The 18,014-nt window shown below is 54.0% G+C and overlaps 1 protein-coding gene across 2 annotated transcripts in view; it reads right to left on the bottom strand.

Moving 5' to 3' along the window:
- Positions 1-18,014, bottom strand: part of RIN3 (Ras and Rab interactor 3) — a 124,583-nt gene that overhangs the window by 105,853 nt on the left and 716 nt on the right. The window contains exon 1 of one of the 2 annotated variants that reach the window (XM_040478063.1): positions 17,844-18,008. The exons of the other annotated variant lie outside the window; for it this stretch is intronic. Coding sequence (XP_040333997.1) covers positions 17,844-17,887 — 44 coding nt within the window. The 5' untranslated portion in view covers positions 17,888-18,008. Of the gene's footprint in view, positions 1-17,843; positions 18,009-18,014 lie in introns of those variants that run through there. 2 annotated transcript variants of the gene reach the window in all.

Genomic DNA, 18,014 nt, shown 5'->3' with positions numbered 1-18,014 from the left:
GGAAACTGCCTCAGCGTCACATTCCTCCTGGTGACACTGAGTCACCCTGCCACCCACCCAACACTTGTTGTGACCACATTTCCTCTGCCGGGGGATAAGCCAATCATGTGAACGACCCAGCCTAACCAGTCCCGGTGTTTCTTGGCACCTGCCACGTCCTGGGCCCGGGCCCGTCTAGAAAAGCAAGAGGGATGCCCCTCTCCCTGCCTGAAATCCCACCCTTCGGGGCTGCATCTCTTGTAGGATTTGTTCCTGGCTACCAGCCACGCACCTCTGCTCTCCTCAGACCATACAGTCTGCACGGTCCCCAACGACTCAGCATGAGGGAAGTTACTAGTGGTGACTTTGCAAGAGTGGGAGGAAGCCGAGGACACTGGCTCGCAAACTCCGGGGGCTGCTGGGAGGTAGGGGGGTGGACAGAGTCGGGAGCTGTGAGGAGCAGTCCGGAGGCATGGCAGGCACGCTCCAACCCCCCCGGGTTGAAGCGTCTCCCAGTGACTCCGGGGCCGGGTCGCAAGGTGGGACTCTGCCAGAGGATGAAGGGGGGGCGCTGGCAGGTGGGACCAGGTGTATTTTTCCGCATGTCTCAGGTTCTTCACCTGGCCCATCCGTCCAGGGCTAAATTGGGGAGGGGGGCTAGGAGGTCACCCACCCTGCCGGAGGGGCTCAGAAGGCTGGGGAGGGTCCAGCGGCCCTCTCGCGGGGTGCGGGCTCACCCGGGAGCAGGCTCCCAGACCCTTGGGGTGCAGGGTGTTCAGGGGCTCAGGACAGTGGCTCTGGACTCAGACAAAGCTGGGTCCAGGTCCAGGCTCTGCCACCGACGGCTGGGAGCTCCGATCAGGTCACTTGTCGGGCCTCGTTTCTTTGCCTGTTAGCCGGGCACTGAAACCCCAGCCTCACGGGGCTGTGACAATTAACTGAGAACAAGCTCTCAGCAAAGGGGCCTGAAGTAAACCCTCGAGACCTAACTGCTGCCATTATAGCGACATACCTATGAGTGCCAAGAATCCTCGCTTTAAAAGAAACTTTTTTTTCAAACATCTATTTATTTTTGAAAGAGAGAGACAGAGCACAAGCAGGGCAGGAGCAGAGAGAGAGGGAGACACAGAATCCGAAGCAGCAGGCTCCAGGCTCTGAGTTGTCAGCACAGGGCCCGACGCGGGGCTGGAACCCACCAACCGTGAAATCGTGACCTGAGCCGAAGCGGGACACTTAACCGACTGAGCCACCCAGGCGCTCCGAGAATCCTCGCCTTTGATCTGCCTTGACTGATATGTGGCTCCCTGTAAAGATTCTTCTATTAGAATCACAGAATATGAAATAGTAGCACTGACCACTCCCCTTCTTGGAAACTTTCCAAGTCTCGAATTTCACTGGAAGGGAGAGGACCACAGGACAGTGCCCATCCCAAGGATTTGTGCATTTTAAAGACAGACTGTACATAAAACGGGCACTTGTTAATTCAGAGGAACAAAGTGCCTAGTAGCAGGAGAGCAGACGGTGCAGAGACTTGGGGCCCACATACCTACACGATGTAGATACAATCGTTTCTCATTTTTTTGTGGTTGTTACATTCTGTAAAGTCACCGTGAACACTGAATTAGCAAATACTGAACCACCGTGTCCAGGGGGAACACAGGGTGACGTTCCTGTGAGCTGCTGGTCACATTTTCATCACCCAATAATATATAACCTTCCCTACGTGCATTTTAAAAAAATGTCTATTCACCCCCCCTCCGGGGGGGGGGGCCAGAGAGAGAGAGAGAGAGAGAGAGAGAATCCCAAGCAGCCTCCGAGCTGTCAGTGCAGAACCCTACGTGCAGCTCAATCCCACAAACCATAAGATCATGACCTGAGCCAAGATCAAGAGTTGTACACTTAACCGACTGAGCCACCCAGGCGCCCCATGTGTATTTATTTTTAAAGACACTCTACTTAATATATATTCTTGATGCATGAATATCAAATTCACAGCCGACAGCACGTCTAACTTGCCTAAATAAAGCTTCTTTAACACACACATTTTCTTGCAAGGCCATCACAGTGCTCTTGCATTTCGAAATGCAAGAACGGGCTTCAGTTCTGTGGTTGGGGGACATTTTAAACGGTGAAATCACCAACAAAATGCATACAAATGCAAAAAAAAAAAAAAAAAAAACACGGCACTAAACAGACCCCGGCAAGGACCCTTGTTTGAAGGGTAAGAACTCAAACAGGAAGGTAGAGTGCCTCACCTCAACTGGCCTCAGGTGGGAATGTGCATGTCAGAAGATTCCAATTTTTCCACCACTCTGAGCATGTCTGCAAATGACATCTGAAGGACTATGATTTGGGGGTTACGAATACTTTTAGCAAGTAGGACAATGTGTTGGGGAATGTGTGCGTAATAAGACAAGTGTCCCTCCGTTAGGCTGGCACCAGTCATGACCTGGACGTGAACCCTGGTCTCAGAGCAGAGCCCTGCAACAGACCTCGGGGCTGCGGTGGCATCTGAACAAGGACACAGCCCACCTCTCCCTGTGGAGCCCAAGCCGGGCGCCTGCTCACCTCCAGCTGAGGCTGCTGGGGGGCCGCCTCGGTCAGTTCCCGTCAGAGGTGGAGGAGGTATCTGGGAGGAAAACAGGAGGACGATATTTGTGGCAACTACAGGAGGGGCCTCTGCCAGCGCCCCCCAAACCTGGGGGCGCCCCAAAAGTCACTCGCCTCCCTACAGACTGCCGCGAGCAGGTCGCCTGCGTGTCTTGATGAAGTTCCCACTGTGTGTGGCCGCCATGCGTCACGTGCTGTCCTGCACAGAGCCTGGCGCACAGTAGGGCTTTGTACCTCCACGCGGTGTGATCAGAGAGGTAAGGAAGCCAGCTCAAGTTCTCACAGCAGGTCAGGACAGACCCGGGACAGCGCCCAGATGAGGGTGTCGTCCACGGCACCGGGGAGCCACAAGAGGGACCACAAACTGGCTTATTGCCAAAGGGATGAGTGGAGTAGATGAGACGGCGTGGGGCTAGGGCCCTTCAGGAGACCACTGACCGTGGTTCAGGGTTATTTTTTTTTTTCACTTATTTTCCAAAGTTTATTTTATTCGTTTGATTAGGCTCCACACCCAACGTGGGGCCCGAACTCACAAGCCTGAGATCGAGAGTCACACGCTCTGCTGACTGAGCCGGCCAGGCGTCCCTGGTTCTGGCTTCCTGAACACCTACTACGTGTCAGACCCTGTTCAAGCTCCTCGCACGTGTTAACTCCTATGATACGGTAAGAGCTCTGCAAATTCAGAACCATTAGTATCCCTGTGTTACAGAGGAGGAAACTGAGGCAGAGGGTAGACTGTCAACCCTGACAGTTGGCTCCAGGGCTCACGACACCCGTAACCATTGCACCGTGATGTTCTGCTCATCAGCTCCACCCATCCAGCCACGCTGAGCTGCGAGGGCTACCCTCCCCTGGGGAGGCGGGGGCCGGGCCCCCACGCTGCCATGGCACAGACCCAGTCCGCCACCAGGCTCCGTCCACTCTACCTCCTAGATATGCTCCAGCGGGCCCACTTCTCCCCTGCCGAGACCCTTGTCCAGGCCACCATCACTGCTCGCCTGGAGCCCTGCGGGTGCTTCCTTTCGGTCTCCCCACACACTGCTGCCCCCACCCCGCGTCCTTCTTCACACAGAAGCCCGAATGCGAGCCAGCCCTCGTCGTTCCCTACCCGAAACCTATACCCTTTGTGCAACTGTTTGTGTGACTGTATTTGCCACTGCCCGAAACTGGAAACGACCCAAATATGCTGCCGTGGGTGAGTGGACGATACGATGAAATATTCTCAGCCGTGAAAACGAACACCATCCTGAGACACAGCCATGGCCAGATCTCCCATGCACTCAGCTAAGTGAAAGGAGCCAGGTTCACAAGGCAGCATGCATATGGCGTTCTCAAAAAGGCAGAACTCGAATACCTAAGAAATGAGTGACTGCCAGGACTGGGGTGCGGGGGGCGGGGAATTCTGCACAGGGACAGGCTATTCCATATCTCGGTTGTGGTGGCAGTTACACAACCGTCTACGTTTGCCAAAGTGTGTAGAAATGAACACACAAGAAGGTGAATTTTACTCTATGTAAATTTTAGCTTGTTATGGGTTGGACCATGTCCCCCAAAAAGATACGCTGAAGTCTTAACTGCCAGCCCCTCAGAATGTGACCTTATTTGGAAGGAGGGTTGTTGCAGATGCGACGAGTTGAGATGAGGTCATACTGGAGCAGGGTGGGCCCGGATCCAGTATGACCGGTGTCCTTATAAGAAGAGAACAGACAGAGACACACACACAGGCAGCTGACGGTCACGTAACGAACAAGGCAGAGGCTGGGGTGATGCTGCTGCAAGCCGAGGGCCCCCACGGACGGCCTGGGGCCCCCAGAAGCTGGGAAGAGGAAGGGCGAGTCTGCCCAGTCTCACAGGCCCCGATGCCATCTTGATTTCGGACCCCTGGCCTCCAGAACTGTGAGAGAATAAATTTCTCTTGCTTTAACCCCCCCTAGTCTGTGTTACGTCGTTAGAGCAGCCCTGGGAAATGGATACACAGCCGAGATTTTTAAATGCGGAACAAACCTGTCTCACTCTCCGTGGCCTTCGGGGGACTGCTGTCTGGTCCCCTCTCCGGCACAGGCCATCCTCCATCCATGCAGGGTGCTAATGTCCGGCCCGCTGAGCCTGCAGCACCCCCCACACGGCCAAGTTGGCTCACCCCACATTCATGTGGGAAACTTCCAGGCGTTGCTCAGCCTGGCTCTCGCCCCCAAGAGAGCTGTCCCAGATGCACCCGCATCTGAGCAAAATACCCTCAGCCAGCTGGCACCCCAGCACTCCAGGTGACTATCCTGCACCCTGTAGGCACAGCACTGCACGTCGCTCCTATGTCCCCACAAGACGGAGGGTCCTTGCGGCCAGGGTGAGTCGTCAGGTCATTGCTGGACGAGCGCCGTGCTCCCGGGCACTGAGCTGGCTGGGAGTCTAAGGCCTGGGGAAGAGCTTGGGGCTTCGGCAGTTACCCCGCATCGTGCCCAGCTCAGCCCCAGCCCCGCAGAGGTGGCGCCAGGAGTCGCACCAGGGGTGCCTGCTTTCCCCAGCCACAGCCTCTGCGCTTAGGGCCTCCCGCCCAGAGTCGGCCTCGACAGCTTGTCCAGGATCCCCACCCCTGGTCTACTGGTCCCCCCGCAAGATGCAGGCCTCCCAGGCCCCTTTCCTTCTCCCACATGCCGTCTGTCCTGTCAACCTCTCCTGACCTCTCTCCTCGGCATTAACCTGTCATATATTCACTCAACAAACATTTTCCAAGCCTCCCCAGCCCTCACACCTCTCGCTCAGCACGACTGTTCTGGGAGTTGAACACCGCCTAGCACGGTGCTCAGTTGGCGATGACACCCTGCCAAGAGGAGCCACTTTCTGCCCTCGGGAGCTTACAGTCTACTGGGCCAGAGAGTACACTGCAAGGGCATGAGGAGCAAGGCTCTGAGGGTGCTGCGGGGTCTTCTACTGTCCGGGCTTCCAGCTCGCCTGTTTGACGCCTCTGCACACGTTAGAAAAAGACACTCCTTCCTCCCCATGAATCCAGGCAATCTCCTCACCACCCTCTCACCACTTGACATCGTGCGTGGCTTGGCAGGAGAATGAATTTTCAGCCCCCACGTGTTTCTCTCTCAGCCAGGTGCCTCTGTGCAGTGAACAACCTGCACAACTGTATGCAACAGCCCTGGAGGCCTGACAGTCTCCTAGGCTTTTTACAGGAGGTGTAAGTGGGGTGCGTGTGCTCAGTCTCCGAGGCAGGAAAGAGCTCACCTTTCCAGAGGCTGGAGGGAGAGGCAGTCGGTGAAGACTGATGTGCCAGTACCCCTCCCCTTGCCCCCATATCCAATGCCTCATGCAAAGGAATGGCCTAGGCACCTTCACAGAGCCTTGGAAAGAGCCTGGGTCCAGCTGTTGAGACATCAGGATGATCACTTCCCCTCTCTGTGCCACAGACTCATCTGTAAGCAGGGGCTGGATTAGGGAGTCCCCAGAGAAAAACTGAGCTCTGGACATCTGATGATGCTAGAAGCAGGGATGGGGGCTGCTTTGGCCTATAAAAAGAAGACAACTGTCTTTCAAGCCCTTTCCAGGGACACTTGCTCAGCCTGTCAAGACAGCCCACCCCACTCAATCCCAGGCCACACATGGGACCTCTCAGACACAGGCAGCCCTGAGGGCCTCTGCATGCCCAGGGGGCAATCCTGGGCTGTGCAGGACCACTCCAAGCAGGCTCTGATAGGCTCCAAATAAGTCTGTGCTATCCTCGGAAGGGGATGTCAAGCCCTGGCCATTTCTGGACAAATCTTTCCCAAGGCCAGGCAGAGAGGTCATTCAAGACCTCCAGCGGCTGGTGTTCACAGCACAAACCCACCCTGGCACCCAGCAAGCGCTCAATAAAGAGGCAATGAATGAATGAATGAACGAACGGGCAAATGGTGCCAGCCAGCAGGGACGCAGGCGCTGCTGAGACTGGGCCCGGCCTTTCTCGTGCTTGTGTGACAGGAGACTCGATCTCAGAAGGAGCTGCAGAGGTCAGCACAGGGGGGGTTAACCTATGAGGGTTCTCCATCTAGAGCAGAGATGGGGAAACTGAGGCTGAGAGAAGAGACACAGTTGCTCAGCAGTATTTAGCCCTGTCAAGGCACAGAACTGGGGAGTCAGAACTCAAGCCAGAATAACTAGTCTGCAGCTTCTGGTGAAATCTAAAACTCACAAACACCCAGTATGAAGAAAATGTTTGCAATCTAGTCTTTGAAATAAGAGCCCTAGTCGACCCAAAACTGCCTTTTCTCTCTCTCCTCCTCTTCTTCCTTCCAACCTCCACTAGGAAATGAAGACTCGCAGGCAGCCCTGCAAAGCAGCTTTATTATTTCTGACACAATCTGCTGCTGTGTGACGAGAGAGAAAAGTTTTTATGTTAGTTAGGATCAAGTTTGTCTGTGAGTATCAGAAAATCTAAAATAACAGTGACTTAATTCATATAGAGATGTATTCTCCTGTTATAGAAAAGCCCGAGGAAGTGGTCCAGAGTCGGGATGATGCTCCAACATGTCTAGGACCCTTACTATATTGTTGCTGCCCCCTATATAGCTTCCATTCTCAATTGACTTCAAAGTCCAAGATGGATGCTTCGACTCCCACCATCACATCTGCATTCCAGCCAACAGGGAAGAGGAAAGGAGAGAAAGCCACGCCCCTTCTCTTTAAGGACATGTCCAAGCAAACTGCACTCCTCACTTATATTTCACCATCCTGAACTTAATCACATGGCCACACCTAGCAGTGTTCAGCTAAAATTTACACCCAATTAAAATTCAGGGACCAATCAACAGGCTCTACTTCACCCTTGAGTTCAAATACTCTAGGGTGGTGATCTATCTCAAAGAATTGGGCCTCAAACCCTAGCCCCACATAAGTTTCCACCTAAGTTTTCAGGAGCTTCATTTAAAACAGAAAGGACTAGAAAGAAGTTGACCAGTGTCTGTGCCAACTGCAATCATTAATCATATGAGGCCACCAAAGATGATACATGGGTAACATATGCCCACAGCACAGCATATAAAAATGCATATAGGAAACAATGAAAAAAAAGGAACACAAATTAACATATACATGCAGATCAAAACTGCATGCAAAGACTGAAATTAACAGGCACTCAGACTGGGTGTAGCCTCAAAGAGATTAAAATGTTTGATGCTTTAAATGCCACTACTTTTGTGTGACCTTTTTCAGGTATGTAATAAATTTGGGGGAGAAAACCAATAGTGTATGAATTCGTGTGCACACACACCCCCTATACACATAGAGGAAAGAGCTCCCAACCCCTTGTAAAGGCAACAACCCTGTAAAGCAGGGATCCTCCTTGCTCCATGTGGCAGAGAAAAAAAAGAAAGGTGTCCTGGCGGGTAAAGGTGCAGGGACTTGCCTAGGGTTGCCCAGCTCTGAAACAGACCTGTGGTCTTTGCCACCATGGTAAAATCCAAACTCTTCCACCTGTTACCAAGGGGGCCCCAACTCCCTTTCTAGGTTCACCCCACACAGAACTCTCCCTCCCTGTCCCCAAACCAGGCTCTTGAGGGCTTCCACACGCAACTTGTCCTTTCTCACCTTCCTGCTCTGTGCTTTTCTCCTATGAGGATGCCCTTCTCTGCATACACCTGATTTCAGCTGTTAAAAGCTTACTTATCCTTCAAAACCCAGTCCAGATGCCACCTCTACCAGAATGTCATTCCTGCTTACCATAGCATAGGCATGTTTGTATGTTTTTATGTAGTGCCCTGTGAGTTAGTTATGTGCATATTTCTCTTATTTTCCCTAATAGATAAACTGGAAACTCCTCGATGTTCAGTAAATGGACAGATAGATAGATGAATGAATGGGTGGGTGAATGGATGGATGGGAGGATGGGAGGATAGATGGATGGGTGAATAGATGGAAGGATGGATGGATGGATGGATGGATGGATGGATGGATGGGAGGATGGATGGATGGATGGATGGATGGATGGATGGATGGATCGATGGAAGGATGGAAGGAAGGATGGATGGATGGATGGATGGATGGATGGATGGATGGACAGAAGGATGGATGGATGGATGGATGGATGGATGGATGGATGGAAGGATGGATGGATGGATGGTTGGATGGATGTGAAGATGGATGGAAGGAAGGAAGGAAGGAAGGAAGGAAGGAAGGAAGGACAGATGGATGGATGGATGGATGGATGGATGGATGGATGGATGGAAGGACAGATGGATGGATGGATGGATGGATGGATGGATGGAAGGAAGGAAGGATGGATGGAAGGGAGGATGGATGGATGGAAGGGAGGATGGATGGATGGAAGGGAGGATGGATGGAGGGAAGGGAGGATGGATGGATGGATGGATGGATGGATGGATGGATGGAAGATGGACGGACGGACAGACGGAAAGAAGGGTGGGTGGGTGGATGGATGGATGGATGGATGGACAGATGGATGGATGGGAGGATGGGAAGATAGATGGATGGATAGATGGATAAAAAAGATACTAGTTGAGAAAAGAATCCCTGAATGTATTTTAGATGGATGCTCTCTCAAAAATGACAAGAACAGAAAGAAGTAAGCATAATAAATGCCATCATCAGAGGCACCTGGGTGGCTTAGTCGGTTAGGTGTCTGACTTTGGCTCAGGTCATGGTCTTGCGGTTTGTGAGTTCAAGCCCCACGTTGGGCTCTGTGCTGACAGCTCAGAGCCTGGAACCTGCTTTGGATTCTGTGTCTCCCTCTCTCTCTGCCCCTCCCCCCCTTACGCTCTGTCTCTCTCTCGCTCAAGAATAAATAAACATTTTTTAAAAATTTTTTTAAAAATAAATAAATGCCGTCATCAGATGCCATTGGTAGAAAGCTAAGTCCTTGCTTCGAACTGCAATATCCCTAGAGAAACTTAGAGTAGCCATCTCTGACGGTGATTGAGATTAAGGAAGCTGGAGACATGGAAGCTGGGGAGAAAGGTCCTTGGTGAATTCCTCCTTGATAGCTTGCTCCTTTAGCCAAAGATCATCAGACTGAGAATTTCAGATGCAGAGTCCTTTATTTCTTTGGTTTCCAGGGGTGGGTGAAAAAGCACACTTACTGACCCCAGGAATAATTTCGTTCTGGGAAAACCTGTGCCCAAGAAGAAGTCTCCTCTGCGACTGTCGTGGCCCCCTTTCCTCCTTCCGGGCTGTCCCTCTCCACATCCCTCTCTCCTCTTTCTATCTTCAGAAAACAGGCTTTTTCATCAGCCCTGATATCTCCTATCAAATGTGAGTCGAGGAGCTGGGGTGGTGTTGACATCTGAAGTCCCATCTCTTAACTAGGGGATAAAAAGTTCTTGGCTTTGACTAAGATCCCAGAGTCAGTGGTGAAGCGGGGGCCACCTTCATGGGGGAAGGGTCGCACAGGATGGTCCCTCTAAGGCAGATCTCACCATCAGGATCCAAAGGTCCCCAACCCTGGCCTCCCCCGCCTAGAATCCTTATGTCCCCCCACCCCAGGCTCCAGGCTTGTGGGTGGAGCCAGGTTCGGGGTAGGGCGGGGGCGGGGCAGGGGGGGGAACCGTCACTCTGCCTGGTCCTAGGACAGAGCGTGCAGGGGGGGCCTGGCCCTGAGGCTGGTGCCATGAGCCCATAGGATGTGGCCTGAGTGTGCACTGTTACCACAGTGCACACGACACAACAGGCCTTGACCACAACCGCTCTCTAGCCCGTTTCTTTTAAAAAGGAACTAACATTTTTCATAGCAGTCTGGTTCGTTCTCTCAAACGAGTACAAATTAGAGTGGGAACACTCCCAGGAACTCCCAGAAATTACTGGCGAGATGGGGGCAAGGCACTCTGATGACCCCCCAGAGTTGTTTCTGACCCCCAGAAGTTTTGACCCCCAGAATGATTTTAGCCACTGGGGCGGCCTCCTCAAGCTCCACCCCCCTGGGCAGAAGAGCTGCCTGGGGCAGCAGAGGACTTACTGGCAGGTGGAGAGAGCCTGAGGTGTCGGCCATGATGGTGGCTTCCAGATGCTTCTATCAAAGGCCAAGGCTGACAGCCACATAGGTATGGAGTCCGTAAGGCCCTCCCCACCGCCCTGTGGACACCGAGTCAGAGGGAAGGATTCCTCTGTACCCACCCATCGCTTTTCTCTCTTTCCAAGCCACACGGGCAGGAGGGAAGGTTCTGGGTTCACTGGATAGCTCTGTGGGGGGTGGGGAGGGGAGGCACGAGGTGCCATCTGTGGCCTGCAGGCACAGGGACAGCTGTCTACTTCAGGACGGTACCGGGTGTGCTGTGGGGAGGCCCCGGGGGTTACCCGGCAGAGAGCCCCCTCCCTCGGATGTCATCCCTCTCAAGCCCTGACGGGACAGCCTTCCCACCAGAAACTCCGCGACGTGAGGCTGCCTGTGATCTCCTCGGTGTCTCCTCAGCAACCACCCAAAATGGCCAGCGTGGGAATCCAGTCACACTCAGAGACGCCACTCCAATGCCGTCCAGATGGCACATCCTAGCAGGACAGCAGAGGCCTGTCCCCAGAGTGGGCTTCCACAACCCATGCACTTTTTCTTTAAAAATGGTTCTTCAAAAATAAACCCACAGCAGTGAGAAAACATTTCCTTCCAGGTACTCGGTCAGGGTGATGACCCAGAAGTCTCCCTTCTGCGTCTTTGTTTCATATGAAAGTGTACCCGTATATTCTAGACTGTTCCACAGGCTGCCCTTCCAGCCATCAGAAGGAAGAAAGGCTAGGTCATCTCCAGCTGGCACATCAATCCCCTGAGCTCTGATATTACTCCAGGACACCAGCTTCTGCTGCCCGTTGGCCAGTATTCGGGGAATCACTGAATGTCAGGCCAAGGGGGAACCTAGAGATCACTGAGTTCGTTGAAAAATGAGGCCCAGCGACAGACACTTGCTTCCTAGTATTCTCCCAAATCACCACAGGGACGGGACTCTGGAGACATCCTACATCCTCAGCAAGCCCCTAGCATCTTCCAGATGAGCAAAGGATGATACAATTAGGGGGACTCCGACCCCCAAGTGTAGCTGGCTCTGGCATGGGCATGAAGGGGGTGCAGGATGGATGAATCCTCCTGAAGCAACTATAGCAGCATTTCTCAGACTTTCCTTCAGCATTTTTTATTTTGCAAAAAAAGACACCAAAAACTAACAACCACCATCAATTTACCCAATCGTTTCATAGAAAAAAGGAGGCTTAACATGGCAAACAAAACAAAACTCCCATCTCAGAATAAAAGACAGTTCTGCCCTGGGGGCGCCTGGGTGGCTCAGTCGGTTGAGCGACTTCAGCTCAGATCATGATCTCGCGGTTCTTGAGTTTGAGCCCTGCCTCGGGCTCTGTGCTGACAGCTGGGAGCCTGGAGCCTGCTTCGGTTGCTGTGTCTCCCTCTCTCTCTGCCCCTCCCCTGCTCCCACTCTGTCTCTTGCTCTCTCAAAAATAAATAAACAGTTAAAAAAAAAAAAAAGACAGTTCTGCCCAGGAAAAGAGGTTGGCAGCCTTGGCTGATACACATCACTCTCACACACACACACACACACACACACACACACACACACGCACGCACACATATCTTCCTAGTTTTTCAGTGGACCACAGACCTGCCCTTGGGACACAATGACCCAGGCTGGGCTCACCCAGAACCTGTACAGCCAGCTAACTCTGCTCTCTCAGCTGAGGACGAAGTATCTATTGGTAATCGAGAGCTGGCTTCACCGTCTCCCACCCTCTCTCTCCGAGAAGTGAGGGAGCGCAGCTAGAATTAGGGGACCCCGCTGAGGAGGATAAAACAAAGTGACTGGTGCCTATACAGGGTCCCTACCCAATTTCCTGGGTGGCCAGCCGCCTTGTTGTCCCACAAGGGAAGGCTGCAAGGCAATTTTTAGAATCCTGTTCAGTATGTCATTGTTCTCAAGCGTTTATTGAGTGCCAGCTGTGTGCAGGACAAAAAGATATGGATGTAAAGATCTGATCCCTTTTATTTGGAAGTTCATAATCTAAACAGGAAGACATGATATTAATGGGGTTTTGGTTTCTTGCTAGGTAAATAAGTAGCTCATGCGTAAAGTTTTTTGAGGATTCAAAAAGAGCTGGTGTGGATGGAAGGCTTCATGGAGGAGGTGACGGCATTCCAGTTGGAAGGAACTTTGTGGGCAAAGACAGGGGAGGCTATGGCAGCTGTGCGTGCCAAGGGGAACAGAAAAAGTAAGGCTGTACATTGGCTTCGTGAAGGACTGGAATGGGGTATGGAAGACAGGGAGTCCTTAAGGGGTTTTTAAATAGGAGATCATGGCACCTAAGGGTGACCAGGGGTTATGGGAGCCATGCTGTTTTCTCCACCCCTCCAGGGGGACCTCGATGTGGCTGGCTGGCTGTCTTCTGTCTCTAGCAGCAAGAACCATTTCACCAGAAGGGCTTATTTTGGGGTGGGTGGGGGGAGCGGGTGGTGGTAGGATGAGATCAAGGGGAGATCTACAGTTTAGAAAAGTCATTAACATCGTGATTTTCGTCTTTAGTTCCAGTGTTGAAGAAAACATCCATGTTTTGGCCGCCCCTGGGGCATGGGATAAACGGCAGGTTCAGGGTAACAGTTACGCAGCCAAAACTTCTAGAGCTGGCTGCCAGAGGAGCACTCACTGTCTCCAAGCCAACTTGCCAAGAACAAGATGACTCCTGGGCCCTCACTCCCTTCTGAAGGTGACTCCCGGATGGGGGGGGGGGGGGGGGGGGGCCAGAGAGCCACGGGGGCAAACAGGAAGTCTGGGACTTTTCTGAGGCACTTCCCCCCGGTTGGGGCTCTTTCTGGGCACCCAGACGCTGAGGATGGGCCCTCTTCCTATGCCAGGCCTTTCTGTTAGTGTCTCCCAACCAAGATGTGCCTCTCTCGTTCTGATAAGGGAGGGGTAGACCCTCCACTTTCCCCCTTCCAAGTTTGCTCAGACACTTCTCCCCTCCAAACCTGCCCTCCTCCTCATTGCTCTAACCCAGTTCTGCTCATTTGTCATGGCCTGCATAGGCATGAACTGGCGACAACCCTCACTCAAGGGACAGATGGACTCTGGGATGTGATGTAAGGGACCGAGTGTGTGGTTGCCAATCAGCATTCCTTCCTCCCCTCTGCTCTGGCCCCTTCCTGAGAGGCACCGCAGGCCAGCTCAGATTCCTGTCTATAAAGTAGAGCTCCAGGAAGGCCTGAGAGGGCAGTGAGGGGCCTGGGTGGGCCCCCCCCCCCCTTCAACCATCATACCTATTTTTGGTTGGGTTCCCTCTTTTATTTCCCGATCCCCTGGATTAAAATGCAGGTGCCTTTATAGGATGTGTAGTTTTTAATGCTTTCAGTCTCAGTAAAGATCACTAAACAGGGATCCAGGCCCAGGATAGGTCCTATCAAGTGGTAGGGGAGATTGGGAAGAGGTCCTCAGGGACAAATGTGCTGAGACTCCCCGGTCCCAAGCAGACCCTGAGTCTCCACCCCCTAGTGCTTCCCAGGGGAGGCACGGGGGCTTCTCAGGGTTCAGAAGTGCAGGCCTGAGCTGGTTAGGTAACCCTTTGCTGCCTGTGGGCCACAGCCTCTCTTCTGGTCTGGAAGGGGGTGGGTCTCCCAGCTGAGTGCCAGCCAGGACCACCCAGAGGCATTAGCCCCTGCAAGCAAGGAGGCCCAGGTCGGCGGGCAGAGCTGGAGTTGGTATCTGGGACCGTGAATTCATCACTGCTCTGGGTGGGCCCCACCCCAGAGAAGTCCCCTGTCTTAGAGCTGGGAGTGAAAGAGGGACTTCTCTCAAGGAGTTCAGCGGGATCCCCGCATTATGTTAGGCACAAGGCAGAAAGCCAGGGGTCTCCCAAACCCTGGGGCTTTGCCCAGGCTGCCCCTTCAAGGCCCAAGGCTCAGGAGACCCAATTTCTAGGCCCAGCCCCACCTCCAGCTCCTAAGACCTTGGATAAATCACTTCCTCTTTCTGGGTCTCCTTTCTCTTGTCGTTAAATTAGGGGATTGGAGGGGCGCCTGGGTGGCAGTCGGTTGGGCGTTCGACTTCAGCTCAGGTCACGATCTTGCTGTCCGTGAGTTCGAGCCCCGTGTCGGGCTCTGGGCTGATGGCTCAGAGCCTGGAGCCTGCTTCCGATTCTGTGTCTCCCTCTCTCTCTGCCCCTCCCCCGTTCATGCTCTGTCTCTCTCTGTCTCAAAAATAAGTAAACGTTAAAAAAAAAAAATTTTTTTTTAAATTAGGGGATTGGATTAGATCCAAGAGTGGAATCTTTTTCAAATAAAATCTTAAGCAGACTCTCAATTCATCAAACATAAAAGTGTGGGCTTTGAGTATACGCGTCCTCAGTGACCCCTGCACACAGGTTGGCGTCCGGCCCCTCCACAGGTCACAGCTTCACCGGGGTCATCTCTGCGCCTCCCCACTCCCTCCTCACCTCCAGTTCATCCCTTCAGAGGCCAGGGCCTCTCCCTCTCCTGTCTCCCTGGTCACTACCCGCCCTCCTGCCCACTGAAGAACTTCCTTCCCAGCAGATTTCTCTGCTTCTGCTTTCTCTGCTACAGTCTGTCTGAGATATAGCCCCAATCTGAATCAGATCACCTCTGTGTGCGAACCCCATCTGTAGCCCCCAGCATCCCCCAAGCCTTTACCCCACCAGACCACCTTCTGTCATTGTCTCCCACATCAGCTGCAAGTGGGAAGGGGCTTGGTTTCATGCTGGGCACCCGCCCCCACCTAATGTAAACACTATTTGTTGAACCGAAGGAGAAGAAGTGTCTACACCTAGGATACCGGGCAGTCTGCCTTTTCTTTCTCCCCAGCCGACATCTGCACCAAGGAGGAGACAGACCTTGCTTGCCAAGGTCCTCACACTCCTATTCCAGGGGGCTCTCTGAGCTCTGGGGGGTCAGAGTAGGAGACATTCTCCCAGCTGTCTGAACATCACAGCGAGAAGGAGAGGACTTTTGGAAGCCCAGTGGAAAGAGGAGTCCTCCTCTGAGGACTCAGAACCCAGCCCCAAGTGGTCGGTAGGGTCTGGGGGTGGCATGGGGGTGAGGAATCACAGATGATTGCTCCTCCTCATCTTTGGACTGTAACACAGGTGGACACATGGCCCGGGGAACAGGGGGTGCCTGGGGTGCACCCGAAAACTGCCTTGTAGTACTTGCGAGTCAAGGTCTGGGCTCCCCAGGGCAGAACAGGATCTGATATGGTAAGAAGTTAGAGGGAGGCACCTGCAACTCAAGTTCAGGAATTCCTGTCTTAGGACTGCCACAGTGGTGGCAAGTTCTCCGTCCCTAGAGGTATGCAAGTACCTACCAGGTATGAGTTTCGGTGAGATACTATTTAGGAACCTTCCAGCACAAAAGGTCCTCTTAAATAAAGTGATGTTTTTAGCAGCAAACCAATATTCCTTAGAATGTGCCAGGCACATCTAAGCAGGCCTGAGCTGGTGTGTTAACCCACGGCTGCCTGTAGGCAGCTGCTTAAATATTAACTCATCCAAACCTCATAACAATCCTATGAAGTTGGTGTTATTATTACCCCCAATTTACAGAGGAGGCAAGACCAGGTCTCTTGTCCGAGGTTAAATATCTGGTACTATTATTAACAAGTGGGAATAATAATAATTATTATTATTATTAAGAGTTTACCCTATAGGCCAATGTGCAAAACTCTTTATGCATTATCTCATTTAACCCTCAAAACAACCCTGTGAGGATAGTTACTACTACGTATCTTCATTTTATACATAGGTAAACCCAGGCACAGAGAGGTTAAGTAACTGGTCCAGTAATGAACAAAGAAAAGCAAGAGGAAGTAGGTGGGGGGGGGGGGGGATCACTCCTGGGGAGGGGTGGGGAAAGGGAAGCCGGACAGGTCAGGACCCTGGCCCCTCACCACCCCTTCTTCCATGGGAAACTCCTCCTAGCTCCACCCTGTAATATTGGGTGTGGCAGAGACTTGCCCCTGAGGGGCCCCCTCCCCAACATAATTTCCAATTCTTCCCACCGGATGGCATTTGTCTTTCCAGAGGTTACTTCCAAGAGAAAGCATACAGGCAGAACTTCTGGGGAAGGGCGGCGATGGGGCAAAAGGGAGGAGGGAAGCATTCAGATCCAGAAGAGTTTAAGCCCCCAGCCCGCCAGAGCGGGAACCAGTCACCTCCAGCTGTCCCCCAGTCCAGAACTGCACAAGATCGGCCCATCCCTCTTGTTTTACAGAGCAGAGAACTGAGGCCCTAGGAGCTGGAGCTAGGGGTCATGGAGCTCCTGGGGTCATGGAGCTAGGCCAGGCAGCAGCTGGGTGTCCATCACAGAAACAGGCCCGGGAGTTTTAAACCAAAAAGCCAGGAATGGCAGCCTCGGGGCAGGGGTGGGGGTGGGCTCCCGTCAACCTTGACACCCCGAAAGGTTCTAAGAGGCCTTCCCAAGAATCCACCACTGGAACTGAAGCCTCTTCAACCCCCTGAAGCTTCGCGAGACGCCCGCTGGGCTGGGCGGCGGGGAGGGAACCTTCTCCCCGGAGCGCAGCCCTGAGCAACGTCCAAAAGCAACTTCGGTGGGGGTGGGGGACATAAGACGAGGCACGCGAGACCCCTCCCGAAAGTCAGTTCCCAAACAAGTTCGGCTTCACGCATGCCCAGCTGTGCCTTCTCCCCGGGACCCCCCAGACCCCAGCGCAACCCTTGCGCCCCGGACCCTCCCCAGGGCTTGATAAGGCAGGTCCAAAGGTCACCGACCCGGACCCGCCTGAGGGACGGGGGAAGGGGATCTCGGTGGGTCCGCGGTCTAGGCGGACTCGTCAGCTGTCGGGGCCGCTGGCGCCCGAACTTACGGGGACCCCGGCCCCCACCCCACGCCCGCCTGGTCGTCAGTGTCCCAGGACGCGCGCGGGGACGCAGGCGGAGCGGCGGGTGCAGGAGGCTGGCGCGACCCGGACCCCGCGTGATTGCTTCTGAAGTTCAGGCGAGACAGGAGCCGGGGGAAGGGGCCGCATCCACGCAGCCCCTCCGCCCCGGCTCTGACAGGTAGAGACGCTTTTCTCGCACCCGGCCGCTTAGCTGGTTTTCCAGCGAGCGGTGACGTCTGAGCTTCGAACTTTGGCCAAGTCCCCGGGTCCAGCAGCCACCAGCGCGGCCCCCTTCCGCGCAGAAGCGGAGTCCGGCCCCGGCCGTGGCCGCGGGGCTCGGACTCACCCGACGCCCCGAGGCCGGACGGCCGGGGCTCCCTCGCGAGCTCCGAGCACTCCCGGGGCGGGGTGGGGGGAGGCAAGACTTACCCCACGGGGTCCCCGTGCTCGGGCGCCCCGGCCCGTCGGATCATGCCGCCGGCAGCTCCGGGACCGCGGACGGAGGGGCTCAGGCGCCGGGCGGCGCGGACCGCCGTGCCCTGGGCGCCCGCATGGCCCTGGCGCTGGCCCTCGGGAAGGGCCCGGACGGGCGCCGCCGCC

Source organism: Herpailurus yagouaroundi, unplaced genomic scaffold (genome assembly GCF_014898765.1).
Source record: "Herpailurus yagouaroundi ecotype Mexico unplaced genomic scaffold, PumYag 141, whole genome shotgun sequence".
Classification (NCBI taxonomy): domain Eukaryota; kingdom Metazoa; phylum Chordata; class Mammalia; order Carnivora; family Felidae; genus Herpailurus; species Herpailurus yagouaroundi.
Note: the sequence above shows the minus strand (reverse complement) of the source record. Positions and strands in the feature narration are given on the sequence as shown.